General features: G+C 43.6%; 2 protein-coding genes across 2 annotated transcripts in view; both read left to right on the plus strand.

Moving 5' to 3' along the window:
- The first annotated feature begins 1769 nt into the window (after positions 1–1769).
- On the plus strand, positions 1770–15896 carry LOC124007321 (solute carrier family 46 member 3-like). The gene is made up of 5 exons (XM_046317805.1): positions 1770–1915; positions 2678–2735; positions 8814–9009; positions 9665–9778; positions 15735–15896. The coding sequence occupies exons 3-5, from the start codon at positions 8818–8820 to the stop codon at positions 15894–15896; spliced, it is 468 nt and encodes a 155-aa protein (XP_046173761.1). The 5' UTR covers positions 1770–1915; positions 2678–2735; positions 8814–8817.
- Positions 15897–16205: 309 nt separating this feature from the next.
- Positions 16206–23466, plus strand: part of LOC124006915 (solute carrier family 46 member 3-like) — a 35575-nt gene continuing 28314 nt past the window's right edge. Inside the window, exons 1-3 of the mRNA XM_046317105.1 lie at positions 16206–16684; positions 21514–21760; positions 22275–22358. Coding sequence (XP_046173061.1) covers positions 16349–16684; positions 21514–21760; positions 22275–22358 — 667 coding nt within the window. The 5' untranslated portion in view covers positions 16206–16348. The remainder of the gene's footprint in view (positions 16685–21513; positions 21761–22274; positions 22359–23466) is intronic.

Consider the following 23466-nt stretch of genomic DNA (forward strand, 5'->3'; position numbering starts at 1 on the left):
GCTCTATGTTATACTGATCACTGTATAAGGCTCTATGTTATACTGATTACACTATAAGGCTCTACTGATCACACTATGAGGCTCTATGTTATACTGATCACACTATGAGGCTCTACTGATCACACTATGAGGCTCTATGTTATACTGATCACACTATGAGGCTCTATGTTATACTGATCACACTATGAGGCTCTATGTTATACTGATCACACTATGAGGCTCTATGTTATACTGATCACACTATAAGGCTCTATGTTATACTGATCACACACACTGATCACACTATGAGGCTCTATGTTATACTGATCACACTATAAGGCTCTATGTTATACTGATCACACTATAAGGCTCTATGTTCTACTGATCACACTATAATGCTCTATGTTCTACTGATCACACTATAAGGCTCTATGTTCTACTGATCACACTATAGGTTCTACTGATCACACTATAAGGCTCTATGTTATACTGATCACACTATAGGCTCTACTGATCACACTATGAGGCTCTATGTTCTACTATGTTATCACACTATAAGGCTCTATGTTCTACTGATCACACTATGAGGCTCTATGTTCTACTGATCACACTATAAGGCTCTATGTTCTACTGATCACACTATAAGGCTATGTGTTATGAAGAGAAGAATGGGAGAAACTCCCCTATTACAGATGTGCCAAGCTTGTAGCATCATACCCAAGAATGGTGGAGCTACAGCAAAGTCCTGATTATAGGGTCTAACATTTCCAAAAACTTGTTTTTGCTTTGTCGTTATGGGGTATTGTGTTTAGATTAATGAAGGGGCAAAACCATTTAGAATAAGGCCTCCCCCCTCTCCCTCTGCCTTCCCCTCTCCCTCTGCCTCCCCCTCTCCCTCTGCCTCCCCCTCTCCCTCTGCCTCCCCCTCCCTCTGCCTCTGCCTCTGCCTCCCCCCCTCTCCCTCTGCCTCTGCCCCCTCTTAATTCCTCATTCTTTGTCTCTCTCTCATTTACCACAGCTCAGAGGGTGTGTCCCCAGGAGGATTAAGTATTCCGTAACAGCCTAAGGGTTGCTTAGCGATGCGGTGTGTGTGGTGTGCACTAGAGTCAGACAGGTGTTGTGTGTGTGTGTGTATAATGTGATGTCAGACAGGTGTTTGTGTCCTAGGTTCTCTGGCTGACACCTGCACTCTGGAAAACATCCTTGCTGGGAGTGTGTGTGTGTGTGTGTGTGTGTGTGTGTGTGTGTGTGTGTGTGTGTGTGTGTGTGTGTGTGTGTGTGTGTGTGTGTGTGTGTGTGTGTGTGTGTGTGTGTGTGTGTGTGTGTGTGTGTGTGTGTGTCTTGAGTCTGGTAGTGTGCGTGTCTAAGTGTGTGTGGGGGTGTGTGTGTGTGTGTGTGGGAGTGTCTTGAGTCTGGTAGTGTGCGTGTCTAAGTGTGCGTGTGCGTGTGTGCGTGTGCGTGTGCGTGTGCGTGTGCGTGTGTGTGTGTGTGTGTGGGTGTGGGTGTGTGTGGGAGTGTCTTGAGTCTGGTAGTGTGTGTGTGTGTGTGTGTGTGTGTGTGTGTGTGTGTGTGTGTGTGTGTGTGTGTGTGTGTGTGTGTGTGTGTGTGTGTGTGTGTGTGTGTGTGTGTGTGTGTGTGTGTCTTGAGTCTGGTAGTGTGCGTGTCTAAGTGTGTGTGTGTGTGTGTGTGTGTGTGTGTGTGTGTGTGTGTGTGTGTGTGTGTGTGTGTGTGTGTGTGTGTGTGTGTGTGTGTGTGTGTGTGTGTGTGTGTGTGTGTGTGTGTGTGTGTGGGAGTGTGTGTGTGTGTGGGAGTGTCTTGAGTCTGGTAGTGTGCGTGTCTAAGTGTGGGAGTGTGTGTGTTTGTGAACAAGGTGTGTTTCTCTCTGAAGCCACTCGTGAGAACAGAATGAATGGTGTCTGCATAACAACTACATCAGGTAAATCGGTTTTCATCACTTTCTATCAAATCCTGACAAAGTGCACTGCTTTTTTTAGTATGAAAAGTATAGTTTTACCATAGGGCTCTGGTCTAAAGTAGTGCACTATATAGGGAATAGGGTTATATGGGGCTCTGGTCCTTCTGTAGCTCAGTTGGTAGAGCATGGCGCTTGTAACGCCAGGGTAGTGGGTTCGATCCCCGGGACCACCCATACGTAGAATGTATGCACACATGACTGTAAGTCGCTTTGGATAAAAGCGTCTGCTAAATGGCATATATTATTATTATTTATTATATTAAGTAGTGCACTATATAGGGAATAGGGTTATATGGGGCTCTGGTCTAAAGTAGTGCACTATATAGGGAATAGGGCTATATGGGGCTCTGGTCTAAAGTAGTGCACTATATAGGGAATAGGGTTATATGGGGCTCTGGTCTAAAGTAGTGCACTATATAGGGAATAGGGTTATATGGGGCTCTGGTCTAAAGTAGTGCACTATATAGGGAATAGGGTGCCATAGGGCTCTGGTCTAAAGTAGTGCACTATATAGGGAATAGGGTTATATGGGGCTCTGGTCTAAAGTAGTGCACTATATAGGGAATAGGGTTATATGGGGCTCTGGTCTAAAGTAGTGTACTATATAGGGAACAGGGTGCCAGTTGGTGCAGTATGTAGAAGGGGTATTAATACACTGTACGAAGTTAATCTCTAAAGTGTTTAACCGTCCGTCTTATCTCTACTATTTCACCATGGTAACAGGTCTAGCATCTACCAACCCGGCAGCAGTACGTGGGTCCTACAGCTAACGACTTTTAAGGTTTTTACGTTTGTTGTTGTTGTTGCTATATTAGATTGTTACATTCCCCATTGGTGTTATTATTGTGTTAAATGACACGTTGAATCAAGTGAGCGACGTCTGGAAACAGCCAGGGCTCCCCGAGGAGAGACGACGGGGTGATTATTTAGGTCTCTGTTCCGTTCCAAGGATCGCGGAGAAATTCGACATCGTTTTAAATTTAAAGGCACAGTTCAAGCATTAACGGAGACTGCATTCAGGGTAATAGCTGCAGATGTCGGCTCAACAGTAACTCTTTACCTTTAAATATCTAGCTGGCGAGCTGTAAACGCTTCAGCCAGCCCTCAGTCAACGGTTGTCAAGACCATACGTGAGTCTCTCAAAAGACACCGTCACTGGCCATTGTCAAACACTACCTCAAATCAAATAACATTTTATTAGTCACATACACGTGTTTGGCAGATGTTATTGCAGCAAAAGGCTTGTGTGTCTAGTTCCAACAGTGCAGTAATATCTAACAAGTAATATCGAACAATTTCACAACATATACACAACAATGCACACAAATCTAAAGTAAAGGATTAGGAATTAAGGAATATATCAAATCTAATGTTATTTGTCACATGCGCTGAATACAACAGGTGTAGTAGACCTTACAGTGAAATGCTGAATACAACAGGTGTAGTAGACCTTAACAGTGAAATTCTGAATTAACAGGTGTACTAGACATTCAGTGAAATAGCTGAATACAACAGGTGTAGTAGACCTCAACAGTGAAATCTGAATACAACAGACCTCACAGTGAAATGCTGAATACAACAGACCTTACAGTGAAATGCTGAATATAACAGGTGTAGTAGACCTCACAGTGAAATACTGAATGCAACAGGTGTAGTAGACCTTACAGTGAAATGCTGAATACAACAGGTGTAGTAGACCTCACAGTGAAATGCTGAATGCAACAAGTAGACCTACAGTGAAATGCTGAATACAACAGGTGCAGTAGACCTAACAGTGAAATACTAACCATACAACATATAGACCAATGCACAGTGAAATACTGAATGCAAAGGTGTAGTAGAATTACAGTGAAATGCTGAATACTACAGGTGTATTAGTCACAGTGAAATGCTGAATACAACAGGTGTAGTAGACCTTACAGTGAAATACTGAATACAACAGACCTCACAGTGAAATGCTGAATACAACAGGTGTAGTAGACCTTACAGTGAAATGCTGAATACAACAGGTGTAGTAGACCTCACAGTGAAATACTGAATACAACAGGTGTAGTAGACCTCACAGTGAAATGCTGAATACAACAGGTGTAGTAGACCTCACAGTGAAATGCTGAATACAACAGACCTCACAGTGAAATGCTGAATACAACAGACCTTACAGTGAAATGCTGAATACAACAGGTGTAGTATACCTTACAGTGAAATGCTGAATACAACAGGTGTAGTAGACCTGACAGTGAAATGCTGAATACAACTGGTGTAGTTCAGACTTCCTGACAAGCCCTTAACCAACCATGCAGTTTTAAGAAAAATAAGTGTCAAGTAAAACATGTAAATAAAAGTATGAAATAGTTAAAGAGTAAAATAGCGAGTCTATATACAGGGTGTTACGGTACAGAGTCAATGTGGAGGCTATATACAGGGTGTTACTGTACAGAGTCAATGTGGAGGCTATATACAGGGTATTACGGTACAGAGTCAATGTGGAGGCTATATACAGGGTGTTACGGTACAGAGTCAATGTGGAGGCTATATACAGGGTGTTACTGTACAGAGTCAATGTGGAGGCTATATACAGGAGGTACCGGTACAGAGTCAATGTGGAGGCTATATACAGGGGGTACCGGTACAGAGTCAATGTGGAGGCTATATACAGGGGGTACCGGTACAGAGTCAATGTGGAGGCTATATACAGGGTATTACGGTACAGAGTCAATGTGGAGGCTATATACAGGGGGTACTGATACAGAGTCAATGTGGAGGCTATAGACAGGGGGCACTGGTACAGAGTCAATGTGGAGGCTATATACAGGGGGTACCGGTACAGAGTCAATGTGGAGGATATATACAGGGGGTACCAGTACAGAGTCAATGTGGAGGCTATATACAGGGGGTACCAGTACAGAGTCAATGTGGAGGCTATATACAGGGTGTTACGGTACAGAGTCAATGTGGTGTCTATATACAGGGGGTACCTGTACAGAGTCAATGTGGAGGCTATATACAGGGGGTACTGGTACAGAGTCAATGTGGAGGCTATAGACAGGGGTACCGGTACAGAGTCAATGTGGAGGCTATATACAGGGGGTACCGGTACAGAGTCAATGTGGAGGCTATATACAGGGTATTACGGTACAGAGTCAATGTGGAGGCTATATACAGGGGGTACCGGTACAGAGTCAATGTGGAGGCTATAGACAGGGGGTACCGGTACAGAGTCAATGTGGAGGATATATACAGGGGGTACCAGTACAGAGTCAATGTGGAGGCTATATACAGGGGGTACTGGTACAGAGTCAATGTGGAGACTATATACAGGGGGTACCGGTACAGAGTCAATGTGGAGGCTATATACAGGGTGTTACGGTACAGAGTCAATGTGGAGGCTATATACAGGGTGTTACGGTACAGAGTCAATGTGGAGGCTATATACAGGGTGTTACGGTACAGAGTCAATGTGGAGGCTATATACAGGGTATTACGGTACAGAGTCAATGTGGAGGCTATATACAGGGTATTACGGTACAGAGTCAATGTGGAGGCTATATACAGGGTGTTACGGTACAGAGTCAATGTGGAGGCTATATACAGGGTATTACAGTACAGAGTCAATGTGGAGGCTATATACAGGGTGTTACGGTACAGAGTCAATGTGGAGGCTATATACAGGGGGTACCGGTACAGAGTCAATGTGGAGGATATATACAGGGGGTACCAGTACAAAGTCAATATGGAGGCTATATACAGGGTATTGCGGTACAGAGTCAATGTGGAGGCTATATACAGGGGGTACCGGTACAGAGTCAATGTGGAGGCTATATACAGGGTATTACGGTACAGAGTCAATGTGGAGGCTATATACAGGGTGTTACGGTACAGAGTCAATGTGGAGGCTATATACAGGGTGATACGGTACAGAGTCAATGTGGAGGCTATATACAGGGTATTACGGTACAGAGTCAATGTGGAGGCTATATACAGGGTATTACGGTACAGAGTCAACAAACACAACAAACTGTTGTGTTATCCTCCTACTATAACTGTTGTGTTATCGTCTCCTACTATAACTGTTGTGTTATCGTCTCCTACTATAACTGTTGTGTTATCGTCTCCTACTATAACTGTTGTGTTATCGTCTCCTACTATAACTGTTGTGTTATCGTCTCCTACTATAACTGTTGTGTTAGGCTCCTACTATAACTGGGTGTTATCGTCTCCACTATAACTGTTGGATCGGCTACTATAACAGGGTATTCGTCTCCTAGTCATAACTGTGGAGGTCTCCTACTATAACTGTTGTGTTATCGTCTCCTACTATAACTGTTGCGTCATCGTCTCCTACTATAACTGGGTCATCGTCTCCTACTATAACAGAGTCAATGTCTCCTACTATAACTGGGTGTTATCGTCTCCTACTATAACTCAATGTGGAGCCTCCTACTATAACTGGGGTTATGTCTCCTACTATAACTGTGGAGGCTCCTACTATAACTGTTGGGTTATCGTCTCCTACTATAAGTTGTTATCGTCTCCTACTATAACTGGTACCTCCTACTATAACAATTGGAGTCTCCTACTATAACTGGGTATCGTCTCCTACTATAACTGTGAGTCTCCTACTATAACAGGGTTATCGTCTCCTACTATAACTGTCAATATGGAGGCTACTATAACTGTTGCGTTATCGTCTCCTACTATCAACTGTTGGCTATCGTCTCCTACTATGACTGTTGTGTTATCGTCTCCTACTATAACTCAATGTGGAGTCTCCTACTATGACTGTTGCGTTATCGTCTCCTACTATGACAATGTGGTTAGTCTCCTATATAACAGGGTATCGTCTCCTACTATAACTGTTGTACAGAGTCTCCTACTATAACAGGGGTTATCTCTACAGAGTAACTGTGGAGTCTCCTACTATAACTGTTGCGTTATCGTCTCCAAACTATAACTGTTGTGTTATCGTCTCCTACTATAACTGTTGTGTTATCGTCTCCTACTATAACTGTTGTGTTATCGTCTCCTACTATAACTGTTGTGTTATCGTCTCCTACTATAACTGTTGTGTTATGTTATAACTGTTGTGTTATCGTCTCCTACTATAACTGTTGTGTTATCGTCTCCTACTATAACTGTTGTGTTATCGTCTCCTACTATAACTGTTGTGTTATCGTCTCCTACTATAACTGTTGTGTTATCGTCTCCTACTATAACTGTTGTGTTATCGTCTCCTACTATAACTGTTGTGTTATCGTCTCCTACTATAACTGTTGTGTTATCGTCTCCTACTATAACTGTTGCGTTATCGTCTCCTACTATAACTGTTGCGTTATCGTCTCCTACTATGACTGTTGCGTTATCGTCTCCTACTATGACTGTTGCGTTATCGTCTCCTACTATAACTGTTGTGTTATCGTCTCCTACTATAACTGTTGTGTTATCGTCTCCTACTATAACTATTGTGTTATCGTCTCCTACTATAACTATTGTGTTATCGTCTCCTACTATAACTGTTGTGTTATCGTCTCCTACTATAACTGTTGTGTTATCGTCTCCTACTATAACTGTTGTGTTATCGTCTCCTACTATAACTGTTGTGTTATCGTCTCCTACTATAACTGTTGTTATATCGTGTCCTACTATAACTGTTGTGTTATCGTCTCCTACTATAACTATTGTGTTATCGTCTCCTACTATAACTGTTGTGTTATCGTCTCCTACTATAACTGTTGTGTTATCGTCTCCTACTATAACTGTTGTGTTATCGTCTCCTACTATAACTGTTGTGTTATCGTCTCCTACTATAACTGTTGTGTTATCGTCTCCTACCTTATCTTAACATTTCTACAAACTTCTTTCCAATGGTACCAATTATATGCATTTCCTGGCTTCAGGGCCTGAGCAACAGGCAGTTTGCTTTGGGCACATCAATCAGACAGGAAGTGGAGAAAAAAGGGGCCTAACCCCAAAGGACAACCAGTACCAGCAACTGAAGGAGGACATTTATAATGATGGGCCAGTACCAGCAACTGAAGGAGGACATTTATAATGAAGGGCCAGTACCAGCAACTGAAGGAGGACATTTATAATGATGGGCCAGTACCAGCAACTGAAGGAGGACATTTATAATGATGGGCCAGTACCAGCAACTGAAGGAGGACATTTATAGTGATGGGCCAATAGCAGCTACACAAGGAGGACATTTATAGTGATGGGCCAATAGCAGCTACAAAAGGAGGACATTTATAGTGATGGGCCAATAGCAGCTACACAAGGAGGACATTTATAGTGATGGGCCAATAGCAGCTACAAAAGGAGGACATTTATAGTGATGGGCCAATAGCAGCTACACAAGGAGGACATTTATAGTTATGGGCCAATAGCAGCTATACAAGGAGGACATTTATAATGATTGGCCAATAGCAGCTACACAAGGAGGACATTTATAGTGATGGGCCAATAGCAGCTATACAAGGAGGACATTTATAATGATGGACCAATAGCAGCTCCACAAGGAGGACATTTATAGTTATGGGCCAATAGCAGCTACACAAGGAGGACATTTATAATGATTGGCCAATAGCCAGGCAGCTACACAAGTAGGACATTTATAATGATGGACCAATAGCCAGGCAGCTACACAAGGAGGACATTTATTATGATTGGCCAATAGCCAGGCAGCTACACAAGGAGGACATTTATAATGATTGGCCAATAGCCAGGCAGCTACACAAGTAGGAAAAATCTCTCTCTCTCTGTCTCTGTCTCTGTCTCGGTCTCTGTCTCTGTCTCTGTCTCTCTCTGTCTCTCTCTGTCTCTCTCTCTCTCTCTTTCTCTGTCTCTCTCTCTCCTTCACTAGGTTAATGATGGTCCGTGTGTTCCTGATAGAGCCAGTGGTTGGTGTCTATGCCTTCTCCATGTTCATGCTGTACCCCCTGATCCAGCAGTATGTCTACAGGAGGCTGTGGCAGCAGCTCACCGGTGCCCCCTACCCTACACAGATGAACTACACCCACTGCTCTGACAGCAGCACCAACGTCAGCTCCATTCACCAGGTGGGAGAGGGAGGGGCTAACCTACCTCTTTAACTTGTTTTATAAATGTATTTGTTTTATTTGTAACTTTAATCTATTCAACCCATTGAGACCGGTCATTTACAGCTGTGCAACGAGGACAACATTACAACAAATTCCAAATGATCAATACAAAATAAAATAAACTACAAATCACAGGATCAACACTCCATCTTCAAACACCACAAATACAATTACTTACATTCAATTCAAACAGCAATAATCATTAAATTAAGTCGTCTTTTATTTGTCTTCTTTTGTGTGAATAAATACTGTAACTGAAAGACCAGGAAAAATCTGTTTCAAATTGTTCCTTTCTCTCCCTCCTCTCTCCTCTCCCCTCTCCTCCCCCTCCCCTCTCCTCCCCCTCCCTCTCTCCTCTCCTCCCCCTCCTCCCCTCTCCTCTCCTCTCTCTCTCCTCTCCCCTCTCTCTCCTCTCCTCTCCTCTCTCCCTCCTCCCCTCTCCTCCCCCCCTCTCCCCTCCCTCTCCCTCCCCCCTCTCCTCCTCCCTCCCTCCCCTCTCCTCTCCTCTCCTCTCCTCCCCCTCCCTCCCCCTCTCCCCCTCCTCTCTCCTCTCCTCTCCTCTCCTCTCCTCTCCTCTCCTCTCCTCTCCTCCACCCTCCCCTCCCCCATACAGGAGATCCAGAAGGAGGCGTCTCTGTTTCTCTTCTACAGTGAGCTGTGTTTCCTTTTCCCTAGTCTCCTCTCCTCCCTACTCCTGGTCTCCTACAGCGACCACCGTGGCAGGAAGGTAATACAAGTATGACATTTACTGTGGCTACATCCCAAATGGCATCCTATTCTCCTATATTCTCTGGTCTAAACCAGTGCACTATATAGGAAACAGGGTGCCATAGGGCTCTGGTCTAAACCAGTGCACTATATAGGGAACAGGGTGCCATAGGGCTCTGGTCTAAAGTAGTGCACTATATAGGGAACAGGGTGCCATAGGGCTCTTGTCTAAAGTAGTGCACTATATAGGGAACAGGGTGCCATAGGGCTCTGGTCTAAAGTAGTGCACTATATAGGGAACAGGGTGCCATAGGGATCTGGTCTAAACCAGTGCACTATATAGGGAACAGGGTGCCATAGGGCTTTGGTCTAAAGTAGTGCACTATATAGGGAACAGGGTGCCATAGGGCTCTGGTCTAAACCAGTGCACTATATAGGGAACAGGGTGCCATAGGGCTCTGGTCTATAGTAGTGTACTATATAGGGAACAGGGTGCCATAGGGCTCTGGTCTAAACCAGTGCACTATATAGAGAATAGGGTGCCATAGGGATCTGGTCTAAAGTAGTGCACTATATAGGGAATAGGGTGCCATAGGGCTCTGGTCTAAACCAGTGCACTATATAGGGAACAGGGTGCCATAGGGCTCTGGTCTATAGTAGTGTACTATATAGGGAACAGGGTGCCATAGGGCTCTGGTCTATAGTAGTGTACTATTTAGGGAATAGGGTGCCATAGGGCTCTGGTCTATAGTAGTGTACTATTTAGGGAATAGGGTGCCATAGGGCTCTGGTCTAAAGTAGTGCACTATATATAGGGAATAGGGTGCCATAGGACTCTGGTCTAAACCAGTGCACTATATAGGGAACAGGGTGCCATAGGGCTCTGGTCTAAAGTAGTGCACTATATAGGGAACAGAGTGCCATAGGGCTCTGGTCTAAAGTAGTGCACTATATAGGGAACAGGGTGCCATAGGGTTCTGGTCTAAACCAGCGCACTATATAGGGAACAGGGTGCCATAGGGCTCTGGTCTAAAGTAGTGCACTATATAGGGAACAGGGTGCCATAGGGCTCTTGTCTAAAGTAGTGCACTATATAGGGAACAGGGTGCCATAGGGCTCTGGTCTAAAGTAGTGCACTATATAGGGAACAGGGTGCCATAGGGATCTGGTCTAAACCAGTGCACTATATAGGGAACAGGGTGCCATAGGGCTTTGGTCTAAAGTAGTGCACTATATAGGGAACAGGGTGCCATAGGGCTCTGGTCTAAACCAGTGCACTATATAGGGAACAGGGTGCCATAGGGCTCTGGTCTATAGTAGTGTACTATATAGGGAACAGGGTGCCATAGGGCTCTGGTCTAAACCAGTGCACTATATAGGGAATAGGGTGCCATAGGGATCTGGTCTAAAGTAGTGCACTATATAGGGAATAGGGTGCCATAGCGCTCTAGTCTAAAGTAGTGCACTATATAGGGAATAGGGTGCCATAGGACTCTGGTCTAAAGTAGTGCACTATATAGGGAATAGGGTGCCATAGGGATCTGGTCTAAAGTAGTGCACTATATAGGGAATAGGGTGCCATAGGATTCTGGTCTAAAGTAGTGCACTATATAGGGAATAGGGTGCCATAGGATGCTGGTCTAAAGTAGTGCACTATATAGGGAATAGGGTGCCATAGGACTCTGGTCTAAAGTAGTGCACTATATAGGGAATAGGGTGCCATAGGGATCTGGTCTAAAGTAGTGCACTATATAGGGAACAGGGTGCCATAGGACTCTGGTCTAAAGTAGTGCACTATATAGGGAATAGGGTGCCATAGGACTCTGGTCTAAAGTAGTGTACTATATAGGGAACAGGGTGCCACAGGGCTCTGGTCTAAAGTAGTGCACTATATAGGGAACAGGGTGCCATAGGGCTCTGGTCTAAACCAGTGCACTATATAGGGAACAGGGTGCCATAGGGCTCTGGTCTATAGTAGTGTACTATATAGGGAACAGGGTGTCATAGGGCTCTGGTCTATAGTAGTGTACTATTTAGGGAATAGGGTGCCATAGGGCTCTGGTCTATAGTAGTGTACTATTTAGGGAATAGGGTGCCATAGAGCTCTGGTCTATAGTAGTGTACTATTTAGAAAATAGGGTGCCATAGGGCTCTGGTCTAAAGTAGTGCACTATATATAGGGAATAGGGTGCCATAGGACTCTGGTCTAAACCAGTGCACTATATAGGGAACAGGGTGCCATAGGGCTCTGGTCTAAAGTAGTGCACTATATAGGGAACAGAGTGCCATAGGGCTCTGGTCTAAAGTAGTGCACTATATAGGGAACAGGGTGCCATAGGGTTCTGGTCTAAACCAGTGCACTATATAGGGAACAGGGTGGCATAGGGCTCTGGTCTAAAGTAGTGCACTATATAGGGAACAGGGTGCCATAGGGCTCTGGTCTAAACCAGTGCACTAAATAGGGAATAGGGCTCTGGTCTAAAGTAGTGCACTAAATAGGGAATAGGGCTCTGGTCTAAAGTAGTGCACTAAATAGGGAATAGGGCTCTGGTCTAAAGTAGTGCACTATATAGGGAACAGGGTGCCATAGGGCTCTGGTCTAAACCAGTGCACTAAATAGGGAATAGGGCTCTGGTCTAAAGTAGTGCACTAAATAGGGAATAGGGCTCTGGTCTAAAGTAGTGCACTAAATAGGGAATAGGGCTCTGGTCTAAAGTAGTGCACTATATAGGGAATAGGGCTCTGGTCTAAAGTAGTGCACTATATAGGGAATAGGGCTCTGGTCTATAGTAGTGTACTATATAGGGAATAGGGCTCTGGTCTATAGTAGTGCACTATATAGGGAATAGGGCTCTGGTCTATAGTAGTGTACTATATAGGGAATAGGGCTCTGGTCTAAAGTAGTGCACTATATAGTGAATAGGGCTCTGGTCTATAGTAGTGTACTATATAGGGAATAGGGCTCTGGTCTAAAGTAGTGCACCATATAGTGAATAGGGCTCTGGTCTATAGTAGTGCACTAAATAGGGAATAGGGTTCCATAGGGCTCTGGTCTATAGTAGTGCACTATATAGGGAATAGGGCTCTGGTCTATAGTAGTGTACTATATAGGGAATAGGGCTCTGGTCTATAGTAGTGCACTATATAGGGAATAGGGCTCTGGTCTATAGTAGTGTACTATATAGGGAATAGGGCTCTGGTCTAAAGTAGTGCACTATATAGTGAATAGGGCTCTGGTCTATAGTAGTGCACTAAATAGGGAATAGGGTTCCATAGGGCTCTGGTCTATAGTAGTGCACTATATAGGAATAGGGCTCTGGTCTATAGTAGTGTACTATATAGGGAATAGGGCTCTGGTCTAAAGTAGTGCACTATATAGTGAATAGGGCTCTGGTCTATAGTAGTGCACTAAATAGGGAATAGGGTTCATGGTCTGGTCTATTAGTGTACCATAGGGCTCTGGTCTATAGTAGTGCACTATATAGGGAATAGGGCTCTGGTCTATAGTAGTGTACTATATAGGGAATAGGGCTCTGGTCTATAGTAGTGCACTATATAGGGAATAGGGCTCTGGTCTATAGTAGTGTACTATATAGGGAATAGGGCTCTGGTCTAAAGTAGTGCACTATATAGTGAATAGGGCTCTGGTCTATAGTAGTGCACTAAATAGGGAATAGGGTTCCATAGGGCTCTGGTCTATAGTAGTGCACTATATAGGGAATAGGGCTCTGGTCTATAGTAGTGTACTATATAGGGAATAGGGCTCTGGTCTAAAGTAGTGCACTATATAGTGAATAGGGCTCTGGTCTATAGTAGTGCACTAAATAGGGAATAGGGTTCCATAGGGCTCTGGTCTATAGTAGTGCACTATATAGGGAATAGGGTGTTTATTTGCTGAAGAAGACAATATACTTTTATGCTGTTAAGGATCCACCCCTTTTTTTCAAATGTTCTCCTAAAATGACCAAATCTAACTGCCTGTAACTTAAGCCCTGAAGCAAGGTAACTTAAGCCCTGAAGCAAGGTAACTTAAGCCCTGAAGCAAGGTAACTTAAGCCCTGAAGCAAGGTAACTTAAGCCCTGAAGCAAGGTAACTTAAGCCCTGAAGCAAGGTAACTTAAGCCCTGAAGCAAGGTAACTTAAGCCCTGAAGCAAGGTAACTTAAGCCCTGAAGCAAGGTAACTTAAGCCCTGAAGCAAGGTAACTTAAGCCCTGAAGCAAGGATATGCATATCCTTGGTACCAATTGAAAGGAAACACGTTGAAGTTTGTGAAAATGTGAAATGAATGTAGGAGAATATAACACATTAAATCTGGTAAAAGAAAATACAAAAGGAAAAAACAACCGTTCTTTTGTAATTTGTTTGTACCATCAACTTTGAAATGCAAGAGAAAGGCCATAATGTATTATTCCAGCCCAGCTGCGATTTAGATTTTGGCCACTAGATGGCATCAATGTGTGTGCAAAGTTTAAACTGATCCAATGAACAATTGCATTTCTGTTCAAAATTTTGTATCGCGACTGCCCAAATATGCCTAATTTGTTTATTAATAACTTTTCGTGTTCAAAATTGTGCACTCTCCTCAAACAATAGCACAGTATTATTTCACTGTAATAGCTACTGTTACAGTGCAGTAAGATTAACTATAATTTAAGCTTTCTGCCAATATCAGATATGTCTCTGTCCTGGGAAATGTTCTTGTTACTTACAATCTCATGCTAATCGCATTAGCCTACGTTAGCTCAACCATCCCGTGGAATAGGTACTCAATAGGTACTCATTTGTTTAACACTCTTTTTCTTTCAATTCAATTCCATGTTCAATTCAGGGTCTTTATTGGCATGGGACTTACAGCTGTAATCGCAGAAAAAGGTGGCGCTACAAAGTATTAACTGAATAATTTTGCACGCCCAATTTTTCAGTTTTTGATTTGTTAAAAAGTTTGAAATATCCAATAAATGTCGTTCCAATTCATGATTGTGTCCCACTTGTTGTTGATTCTTCACAAAAAAAATACAGTTTTATATCTTTATGTTTGAAGCCTGAAATGTGGCAAAAGGTTGCAAAGTTCAAGGGGGCCGAATACTTTCGCAAGGCACTGTATGTGTCTCTAATATAGTCATATTTTGGCAGGAGGTCAGGAAGTGCAGCTCAGTTTCCACCTCATTTTGTGGGCAGTGTGCACATAGCCTGTCTTCTCTTGAGAGCCATGTCTGTCTAAGGTGGCCTTTCTCAATAGCAAGGCTATGCTCACTGAGTCTGTACATAGTCAAAGCTTTCCTTAAGTTTGGGTCAGTCACAGTGGACAGGTATTCTGCCTCGGTGTACTCTCTGTGTAGGGCCAAATAGCATTCTAGTTTGCTCAGTTCATTTGTTTTAATTCTTTCCAATGTGTTAAGTAATAATCTTTTCGTTTTCTCAAGATTTGATTGGGTCTAATTGTGTGGCTGTCCTGGGGCTCTGTAGGGTGTGTTTGTGTTTGTGAACAGAGCCCTAGGACCAGCTTGCTTAGGGGACTCTTCTCCAGGTTCATCTCTCTGTAGGTGATGGCTTTGTTATGGAGGGTTTGGGAATCGTTTCCTTTTAGGTGGTTGTAGAATTTACTGGCTCTTTTCTGGATTTTGATAATTAGTGGGTATCGGCCTAATTCTGCTCTGCAGGCATTATTTGGTGTCTTACGTTGTACACTGAGGATATTTTTTCAGAACTCTGCATGCAGAGTCTCAATTTGGTGTTTGGCCCATTTTGTGAATTCCTGGTTGGTGATCGGACCCCAGACCTCACAACCATAAAGGGAAATGGGCTCTATGACTGATTCAAATATTAATTGGTCTGTGTGTGAGGTTCCTAATTGGTATGTTATCAATGTCTCTCTCCCCCTCTCTCTTCTTCTGTCTCTCTCTCTCCCCCTATCTCTTCTCTCTCCTTTTGTCCCCCTCCATCCCTCTTCCCTCCATCATCCCTCCATCTCTAGGTAGCTCTAGTGCCCCCACTGGTGGGCGAGCTGTTATTTGCTCTGTGCTATGCAACCGTGTCTCACCTCTCCCTCAGCCTGGGTTACCTGCTAGGGGCCTCTTTCCTGGCTGGGGTAATGGGGGGGCCCACTGCTCTACTGGGGGGAGTTTTGCCTATATAGCTGACCTATGTGAGGAGGAGGGGGTGGAGGGGGGTGGGGTTAAGTATTTGTGTGAGGAAGTGGCTGGGAGTATGAACATTGTTGGGATTGGGGCTAGAGATGGGGGGAGTTACCAATGTGAGGGAGGTAGGGATGGGGGAGGAGATGACTGTAGAGATCGGGGTATGAGTGGGGGGAGTGGAGAGGGAGAACAAAGGAGAGATGGAGAGAGAGACAGAGGGAAAGATGGAGGCAAAAACATCGAGAGAGATGGAGAGAGCAATGGACAGGGAGACAGAGGGAGAGATGGAAGCAGAGACAGAGAGAGAGATGGAGAGAGCAATGGACAGGGAGACAGAGGGAGAGATGGAAGCAGAGACAGAGGGAGAGACGGAGAGAGCGATGGACAGGGAGACAGAGACGGAGGGAGTAGAGAGAGAGACTGGGGTAAGGGTGGGGGTCGTACAGTGCGTATGGCAGCCTTGGAGATGTTGCTAGGTGTGTTGTCAGGGCTAGCCTCTCTGTGTACTGGGTTCTATATTCAGACAGCAGGGTTCACCTGGCCGTTCATCACAGCAGCCGCACTACACCTGATCAACCTGGTATACACAGCGTGGGTACTGCAGGAGACTGTGGAGAGACCCTCGCACACAGACTCATCTTCATCACCATCATCATCACCGACACGCTTTCTCCAACGAGAAGCCCTGATTGGTCGGTTTCAGGGTGTGTATCTGTTATTCATCGCGTCACCAAGGAGGAGGAAAACTGTCCTGGGACTGATACTGGCGGCCTTTGCTTTCTATACGGTTAGTGTGTGTGTGTGTGTGTGTGTGTGTGTGTGTGTGTGTGTGTGTGTGTGTGTGTGTGTGTGTGTGTGTGTGTGTGTGTGTGTGTGTGTGTGTGTGTGTGTGTGTGTGTGTGTGTGTGTGTGTGTGTGTTTAACATTTCACCTTAATGTCCTGACAAGGTAGGAAAACAGGAACTGTTTTAGAAGTCAGAACTTTTTTCAGGTCCTGAATTTGTTCAAATGATATTTTAAGCTTAAAGGTTAGGTTAAGGGTTAGGGGTTAAAGGTTAGGGGTTAATGGTTAGGGGTGAAAGTTTAGGGGTTAAAGGTTAGAGGTTAAGGGTTGGGGGTTAAGGGTTAAAGGTTAGGGGTTAAAGGTTAGAGGTTAAGGTTTAGGGGTTAAATGTTAGAGGTTAAGGTTTAGGGGTTAAAGGTTAGAGGTTCAGGTTTAGGGGTTAAAGGTTAAAGGTTAGGGGTTAAAGGTTAGGGGAAAATAGGATTTGTAATAGTAAAAAATGTTTCACTCCAAAAGGTCCAGAAATGAAAACAAGATGTCTTTTTGTTAGTTGTAAGGTCCCCTGTTCAGAAACCTGCGTGGTTCTGGTACCGACATTTTGGTTATAAATCTGTGGACACCGTAGATCAAAATGATTGAGCCATAGCCCTCGTTCCCAAGGACACTTTAGTATTGTTTAGCCTGTGTGACGTAGGAATTGAAACCTGAAACCACTTGAAGCTGAGATTTAATTCGCTCTTCCGACTATTTACAGCCATTAATCTAAAATAATTCCTAGATGTTTTTTTTTTACAAAAACCCTTTCAGTTTGACATAAATGGACAAGATAAATATGAGATAAAATGTCACGCCCTGACCTTAGTTGTCTCTGTTTTCGTTATTATTTTGGTTTGGTCAGGGTGGGACGAGGGTGGGTATGTTAGTTTTTGTATTGTCTAGGTGTTTTGTATGTCAAGGGGTTTGTAGGTCTATGGTGGCCTGAATTGGTTCCCAATCAGAGGCAGCTGTTTATCGTTGTCTCTGATTGGGGATCATATTTAGGTAGCCATTTTACCCTTTTGTGTTTGTGTGTTCTTGTTCTATGTTTAGTTGCCTGTCCACACTACGCATATTAGCTTCACTGTTCGTTTTGATAGTTTGTTCAGTGTCCTTTCTTTTATTAAAGAAAAATGTATACTTACCATGCTGAGCTTTGGTCTCCTCCATACAATGACCGTGACAGAAAAGCGTTCCTAGCGAGTTCAGGAAGCCAAGCCAGAGCAGAGCTATGGGGGGAGTAGACATTTTTATTTTTTTTTATTTGTAATTTTATTGAACATTTATTTAACTAGGAAAGTCCGTTAAGAACAAATTATTATTTATAATGACTGCCTACCAAAAGGCCTCCTGCAGGGCTGGGATTAAAAATAATTAAATACTAAAAATATACAGTTGGGAGAACAAGAATTTGATACACTGACGATTTTGTGGGTTTTCCTACTTACAAAGCATGTAGAGGTCTGTAATTTTTTATCATAGGTACACTTCAACTGTGAGAGACGGAATCTAAAACAAAAATCCAGAAAATCACATTGTATGATTTTTAAGTAATTAATTTACATTTTATTGCATGACATAAGTATTTGATACATCAGAAAAGCAGAACTTAATATTTGGTACAGAAACCTTTGTTTGCAATTACAGAGATGCTACATTTCCTGTAGTTCTTGACCAGGTTTGCACCTACTGATCAGAAGAGAAAATATGCACATTTTCTCAAACACTAAACATAAAAATATATATTTTACAGTTATAAGGAAGGTGAAATATTATAGTTAGTCGTTTTATAATTTGATTATACTATATTTAGAAATCATGTCTTTCAACCCTTATTCATACATTTTTGTTGAATAGGAAATGTATCATATTTCATATTTAAATATTTTAATCATATTTGTAATGTGTTCTTGTTCTTGTGTCCTCAAAAGTAACTAATCCTCAACAATTTATTTTTAAAAAGTACCAGAAATGTGAGGTTTTAACCTTTCTTTGAGTATGCAGCATTACTAGATGTTGCTTATGCCCTTTGAATTATAAATCATTACTTTTGGGATTATGTAGATTACATTTTAAATGTCATTTAGTTACATTTAACTGGTTAATATAGTGTGTTAGGTCTGCTCTATGCCAAATTAGCATACCCACTGAGTCTCTGCCCTGTTTCACACCTGGTAGTGTGGTGGATGGGACTACCAGCTCTCTGTAACCTAGAGGGTAACCAGTGGGTCCATCTCCTCTATACCACCCAACTGGTAGTGTGGTGGATGGGACTACCAGCTCGCTGTAACCTAGAGGGCTAACAGTGGGTCCATCTCCTCTATACCACCCACCTGGTAGTGTGGTGGATGGGACTACCAGCTCTCTGTAACCTAGAGGGCAACCAGTGGGTCCATCTCCTCTATACCACCCACCTGGTAGTTTGGTGGATGGGACTACCAGCTCTCTGTAACCTAGAGGGCAACCAGTGGGTCCATCTCCTCTATACCACCCACCTGGTAGTGTGGTGGATGGGACTACCAGCTCTCATAACCTAGAGGGCAACCAGTGGGTCCGTCTCCTCTATACCACCCACCTGGTAGTGTGGTGGATGGGACTACCAGCTCTCTGTAACCTAGAGGGTAACCAGTGGGTCTGTCTCCTCTATACCACCCACCTGGTAGTGTGGTGGATGGGACTACCAACTCTCTGTAACCTAGAGGGTAACCAGTGGGTCTGTCTCCTCTATACCACCCACCTGGTAGTGTGGTGGATGGGAATACCAGCTCTCTGTAACCTAGAGGGTAACCAGTGGGTCTGTCTCCTCTATACCACCCACCTGGTAGTGTGGTGGATGGGACTACCAGCTCTCTGTAACCTAGAGGACAACCAGTGGGTCTGTCTCCTCTATACCACCCACCTGGTAGTGTGGTGGATGGGACTACCAGCTCTCTGTAACCTAGAGGGTAACCAGTGGGTCTGTCTCCTCTATACCACCCACCTGGTAGTGTGGTGGATGGGACTACCAGCTCTCTGTAACCTAGAGGTTAACCAGTGGGTCTGTCTCCTCTATACCACCCACCTGGTAGTGTGGTGGATGGGACTACCAGCTCTCTGTAACCTAGAGGGTAACCAGTGGGTCTGTATCCTCTATACCACCCACCTGGTAGTGTGGTGGATGGGAATACCAGCTCTCTGTAACCTAGAGGACAACCAGTGGGTCTGTCCCCTCTATACCACCCACCTGGTAGTGTGGTGGATGGGACTACCAGCTCTCTGTAACCTAGAGGGCAACCAGTGGGTCCATCTCCTCTATACCACCCACATGGTAGTGTGGTGGATGGGACTACCAGCTCTCTGTAACCTAGAGGACAACCAGTGGGTCTGTCTCCTCTATACCACCCACCTGGTAGTGTGGTGGATGGGACTACCAGCTCTCTGTAACCTAGAGGGTAACCAGTGGGTCTGTCTCCTCTATACCACCCACCTGGTAGTGTGGTGGATGGGACTACTAGCTCTCTGTAACCTAGAGGGTAACCAGTGGGTCTGTCTCCTCTATACCACCCACCTGGTAGTGTGGTGGATGGGAATACCAGCTCTCTGTAACCTAGAGGGTAACCAGTGGGTCTGTCTCCTCTATACCACCCACCTGGTAGTGTGGTGGATGGGAATACCAGCTCTCTGTAACCTAGAGGGTAACCAGTGGGTCCAAATCCTTAGTAGTAGAATCCTTGGCAGTAAGAATCCTTGGTAGTAGAATCCTTGGTAGTAGAATCCTTGGTAGTAGAATCCTTGGTAGTAAGAATCATTGGTAGTAAGTATCATTGGTAGTAAGTATCATTGGTAGTAAGAAGAAGAATCATCGGTAGTAGAATCTTGTAGTAGAATCCTAGTAGTAAGAATCCTTGGTAGTAGAATCCTTGGTAGTAGAATCCTTGGTAGTAGAATCCTTGGTAGTAGAATCCTTGGTAGTAGAATCCTTGGTAGTAAGATCCTTGGTAGTAGAATCCTTGGTAGTTGGTAGTAGAATCCTTGGTAGTAGAATCCTTGGTTGTAGAATAGTAGAATAGAATCATTTGTAGTAGTGGTAGTAAGAATCTTGGGTAGTAGAGTATAGAATCTTGGTAGTAGAATCCTTGGTAGTAAGAATCCTTGGTAGTAAGAATCCTTGGTAGTAAGAATCCTTGGTAGTAGGTAGTAGAATCCTTGGTAGTAAGAATCATTGGTAGTAGAATCATTGGTAGTAGAATCCTTGGTAGTAGAATCATTGGTAGTAAGAATCCTTGGTAGTAGAATCATTGGTAGTAAGAATCATTGGTAGTAAGTATCATTGGTAGTAAGTATCCTTGGTAGTAGAATCATTGGTAGTAAGTATCATTGGTAGTAGAATCATTGGTAGTAAGAATCCTTGGTAGTAGAATCCTTGGTAGTAGAATCGTAAGAATCATTGGTAGTAAGAATCATTGGTAGTAAGAATCCTTCAAGAATCCTTCCAGGTAATTTTGTCCAAAATCAGATTGCAGGTTTGTAGTGAAGGTAATGTTGTGGAGGTTAGTATCCTATATGTCCTTGTAAATCAAAATCAAAATCAATCTTTTTGTCAACAAAAAATGCTGAAAGATTCAGGAGCTCATCTGCTCATGGCCTGCTCCTCTCTCCCTTCCCCTCCCCCCATCTTCCTCCCCCTCCCCCATCTCCTTGTCAGCTATCTAAGCTGATTGTTCATTAGATTTAATTTAGTATTTTTTCAAACATTGCGTTCAAATAACTAGTAACAGAAAATAAGTAACTGTGTCCACCCTCTCTCTCCCCCACAGGTGTCTAAGCTGGGTGGTATGTCCATCTTCATCCTGTATGAGCTGAATGCGCCTCTGTGTTGGAGTGAGGTGTTGGTTGGCTATGGTTCAGCCTTGTCTACACTTATCTACCTGGGGAGCTTTGCAGGGGTGTCCCTGCTGTCGCGCTGTCTTCGAGACGGGTATATAGTACTGCTGGGACTGCTGTCTGTCGCTGCAGGGCTACTGATGGCTGCCTTCGCCAAGAGCACGCTGCTCATGTTCCTAGGTGAGACGGGGGGGTGAGACGGGGGTTAGGTTACGGGTTAATGAAAATGTTTTTAAAAAATATATATATATATATATATTTTTTTATTTTTGCATTTTCCAATTAAGAACATTCAAAACAAAAATCTCTCTCTCCCTATGTCTCTCCTTCTCTTCCCCTCTCTCTTTCTCTTCCCCCCTCTCTCTCTCCCTCTCTCGTTCTCTCTCTCTCCGTCTCTCTCTCTCTCTCTCCCTCCCTCTCTCTCTCTCTCTCTCTCTCTCTCTCTCTCTCTCTCTCTCTCTCTCTCTCTCTCTCTCTCTCTCTCTCTCTCTCTCTCTCTCTCGGCAGTAGTTGAAGTATGAGAGGGAAAATAAATAAACAGATAAATATAGGTTGTATCTACATGTTGTTTGTGCTCCACCGGTTGTCCTTTTGTTGTGGCAACAGGTCACAAATCTTGCTGCTGTGTTGGCCGACTGTGGTATTTTTCACCTGTGTGTGTAAACTAGTTCTCTCCTGTGTGTGTGTTCCTTAGTGCGGCTGCCTCTCCTTCTCTCCATCATGCCTGCTCCTGTTCTGAGGTCCATGATGTCCAAGATAGTACTCCGCTCTGAACAAGGTAAGACACTATGCTAAGCTAGGCTACATAACATTATGTTACACTATGCTATGCAAGGCTATATTACACTTCATTACACTATGCTATGCTAGGCTATATTACACTTCGTTACACTATACTATGCTAGGCTATATTACACTTCATTACACTATGCTATGCTAGGCTAAATTACACTGTGCTAGGCTAGGCTACATAACATTATGTTACACTATGCTATGCTAGGCTAAATTACACTATGCTAGGCTATATTACACTTCGTTACACTATGCTATGCAAGGCTATATTACACTTCATTACACTATGCTATGCTAGGCTATATTACACTTCGTTACACTATACTATGCTAGGCTATATTACACTTCATTACACTATGCTATGCTAGGCTAAATTACACTGTGCTAGGCTAGGCTACATAACATTATGTTACACTATGCTATGCTAGGCTAAATTACACTATGCTAGGCTATATTACACTTCGTTACACTATGCTAGGCTGAGCTAGGCTACATAACATTTTGTTACACTATGCTATGCTAGGCTAAATTACAAACAGCTCTCACCATCTACAATTCTGACAGTGTTTCCATGAGGCTTCCCAAGGTACGATAGTGACGAGGCTAAACCATGTTCAGTACATTTACATTTGAGTAATTAAGTAACTTGTCCAGAGCGACGTACCAGTTAGCGCATTGATTCTAAAGAAGCTAAGAGAAATAACTGCAGCATTTGTTCTCCTCCAAATCAGCAAACGTCAATGATAAAGACTCTGGCTGTCGTATGTCATTTTTTTTAACCTTTATTTAACTAGGCAAGTCAGTTTAGAATCAGATTCAGATTTACAATGACGGCCTAGGAACAGTGGCTTAACTGCCTTGTTCAGGTGCAGAATGACAGATTCTTACCTTTCGGTTACCAACGCTCTAACCACTAACCACTACCTGTTTACCTGCCGCCCCAGTAACAGAAAACAACTCAGAATAATACACATGGTTAGCAGATGTTATTGGTTATAGCAGATGTTAGCAGATGTTATTGGTCACATACACATGGTTAGCAGATGTTAATGGTTATAGCAGATGTTAGCAGATGTTAATGGTCACATGGTTAG

Source organism: Oncorhynchus gorbuscha, linkage group LG20 (assembly GCF_021184085.1).
Source record: "Oncorhynchus gorbuscha isolate QuinsamMale2020 ecotype Even-year linkage group LG20, OgorEven_v1.0, whole genome shotgun sequence".
NCBI lineage: Eukaryota > Metazoa > Chordata > Actinopteri > Salmoniformes > Salmonidae > Oncorhynchus > Oncorhynchus gorbuscha.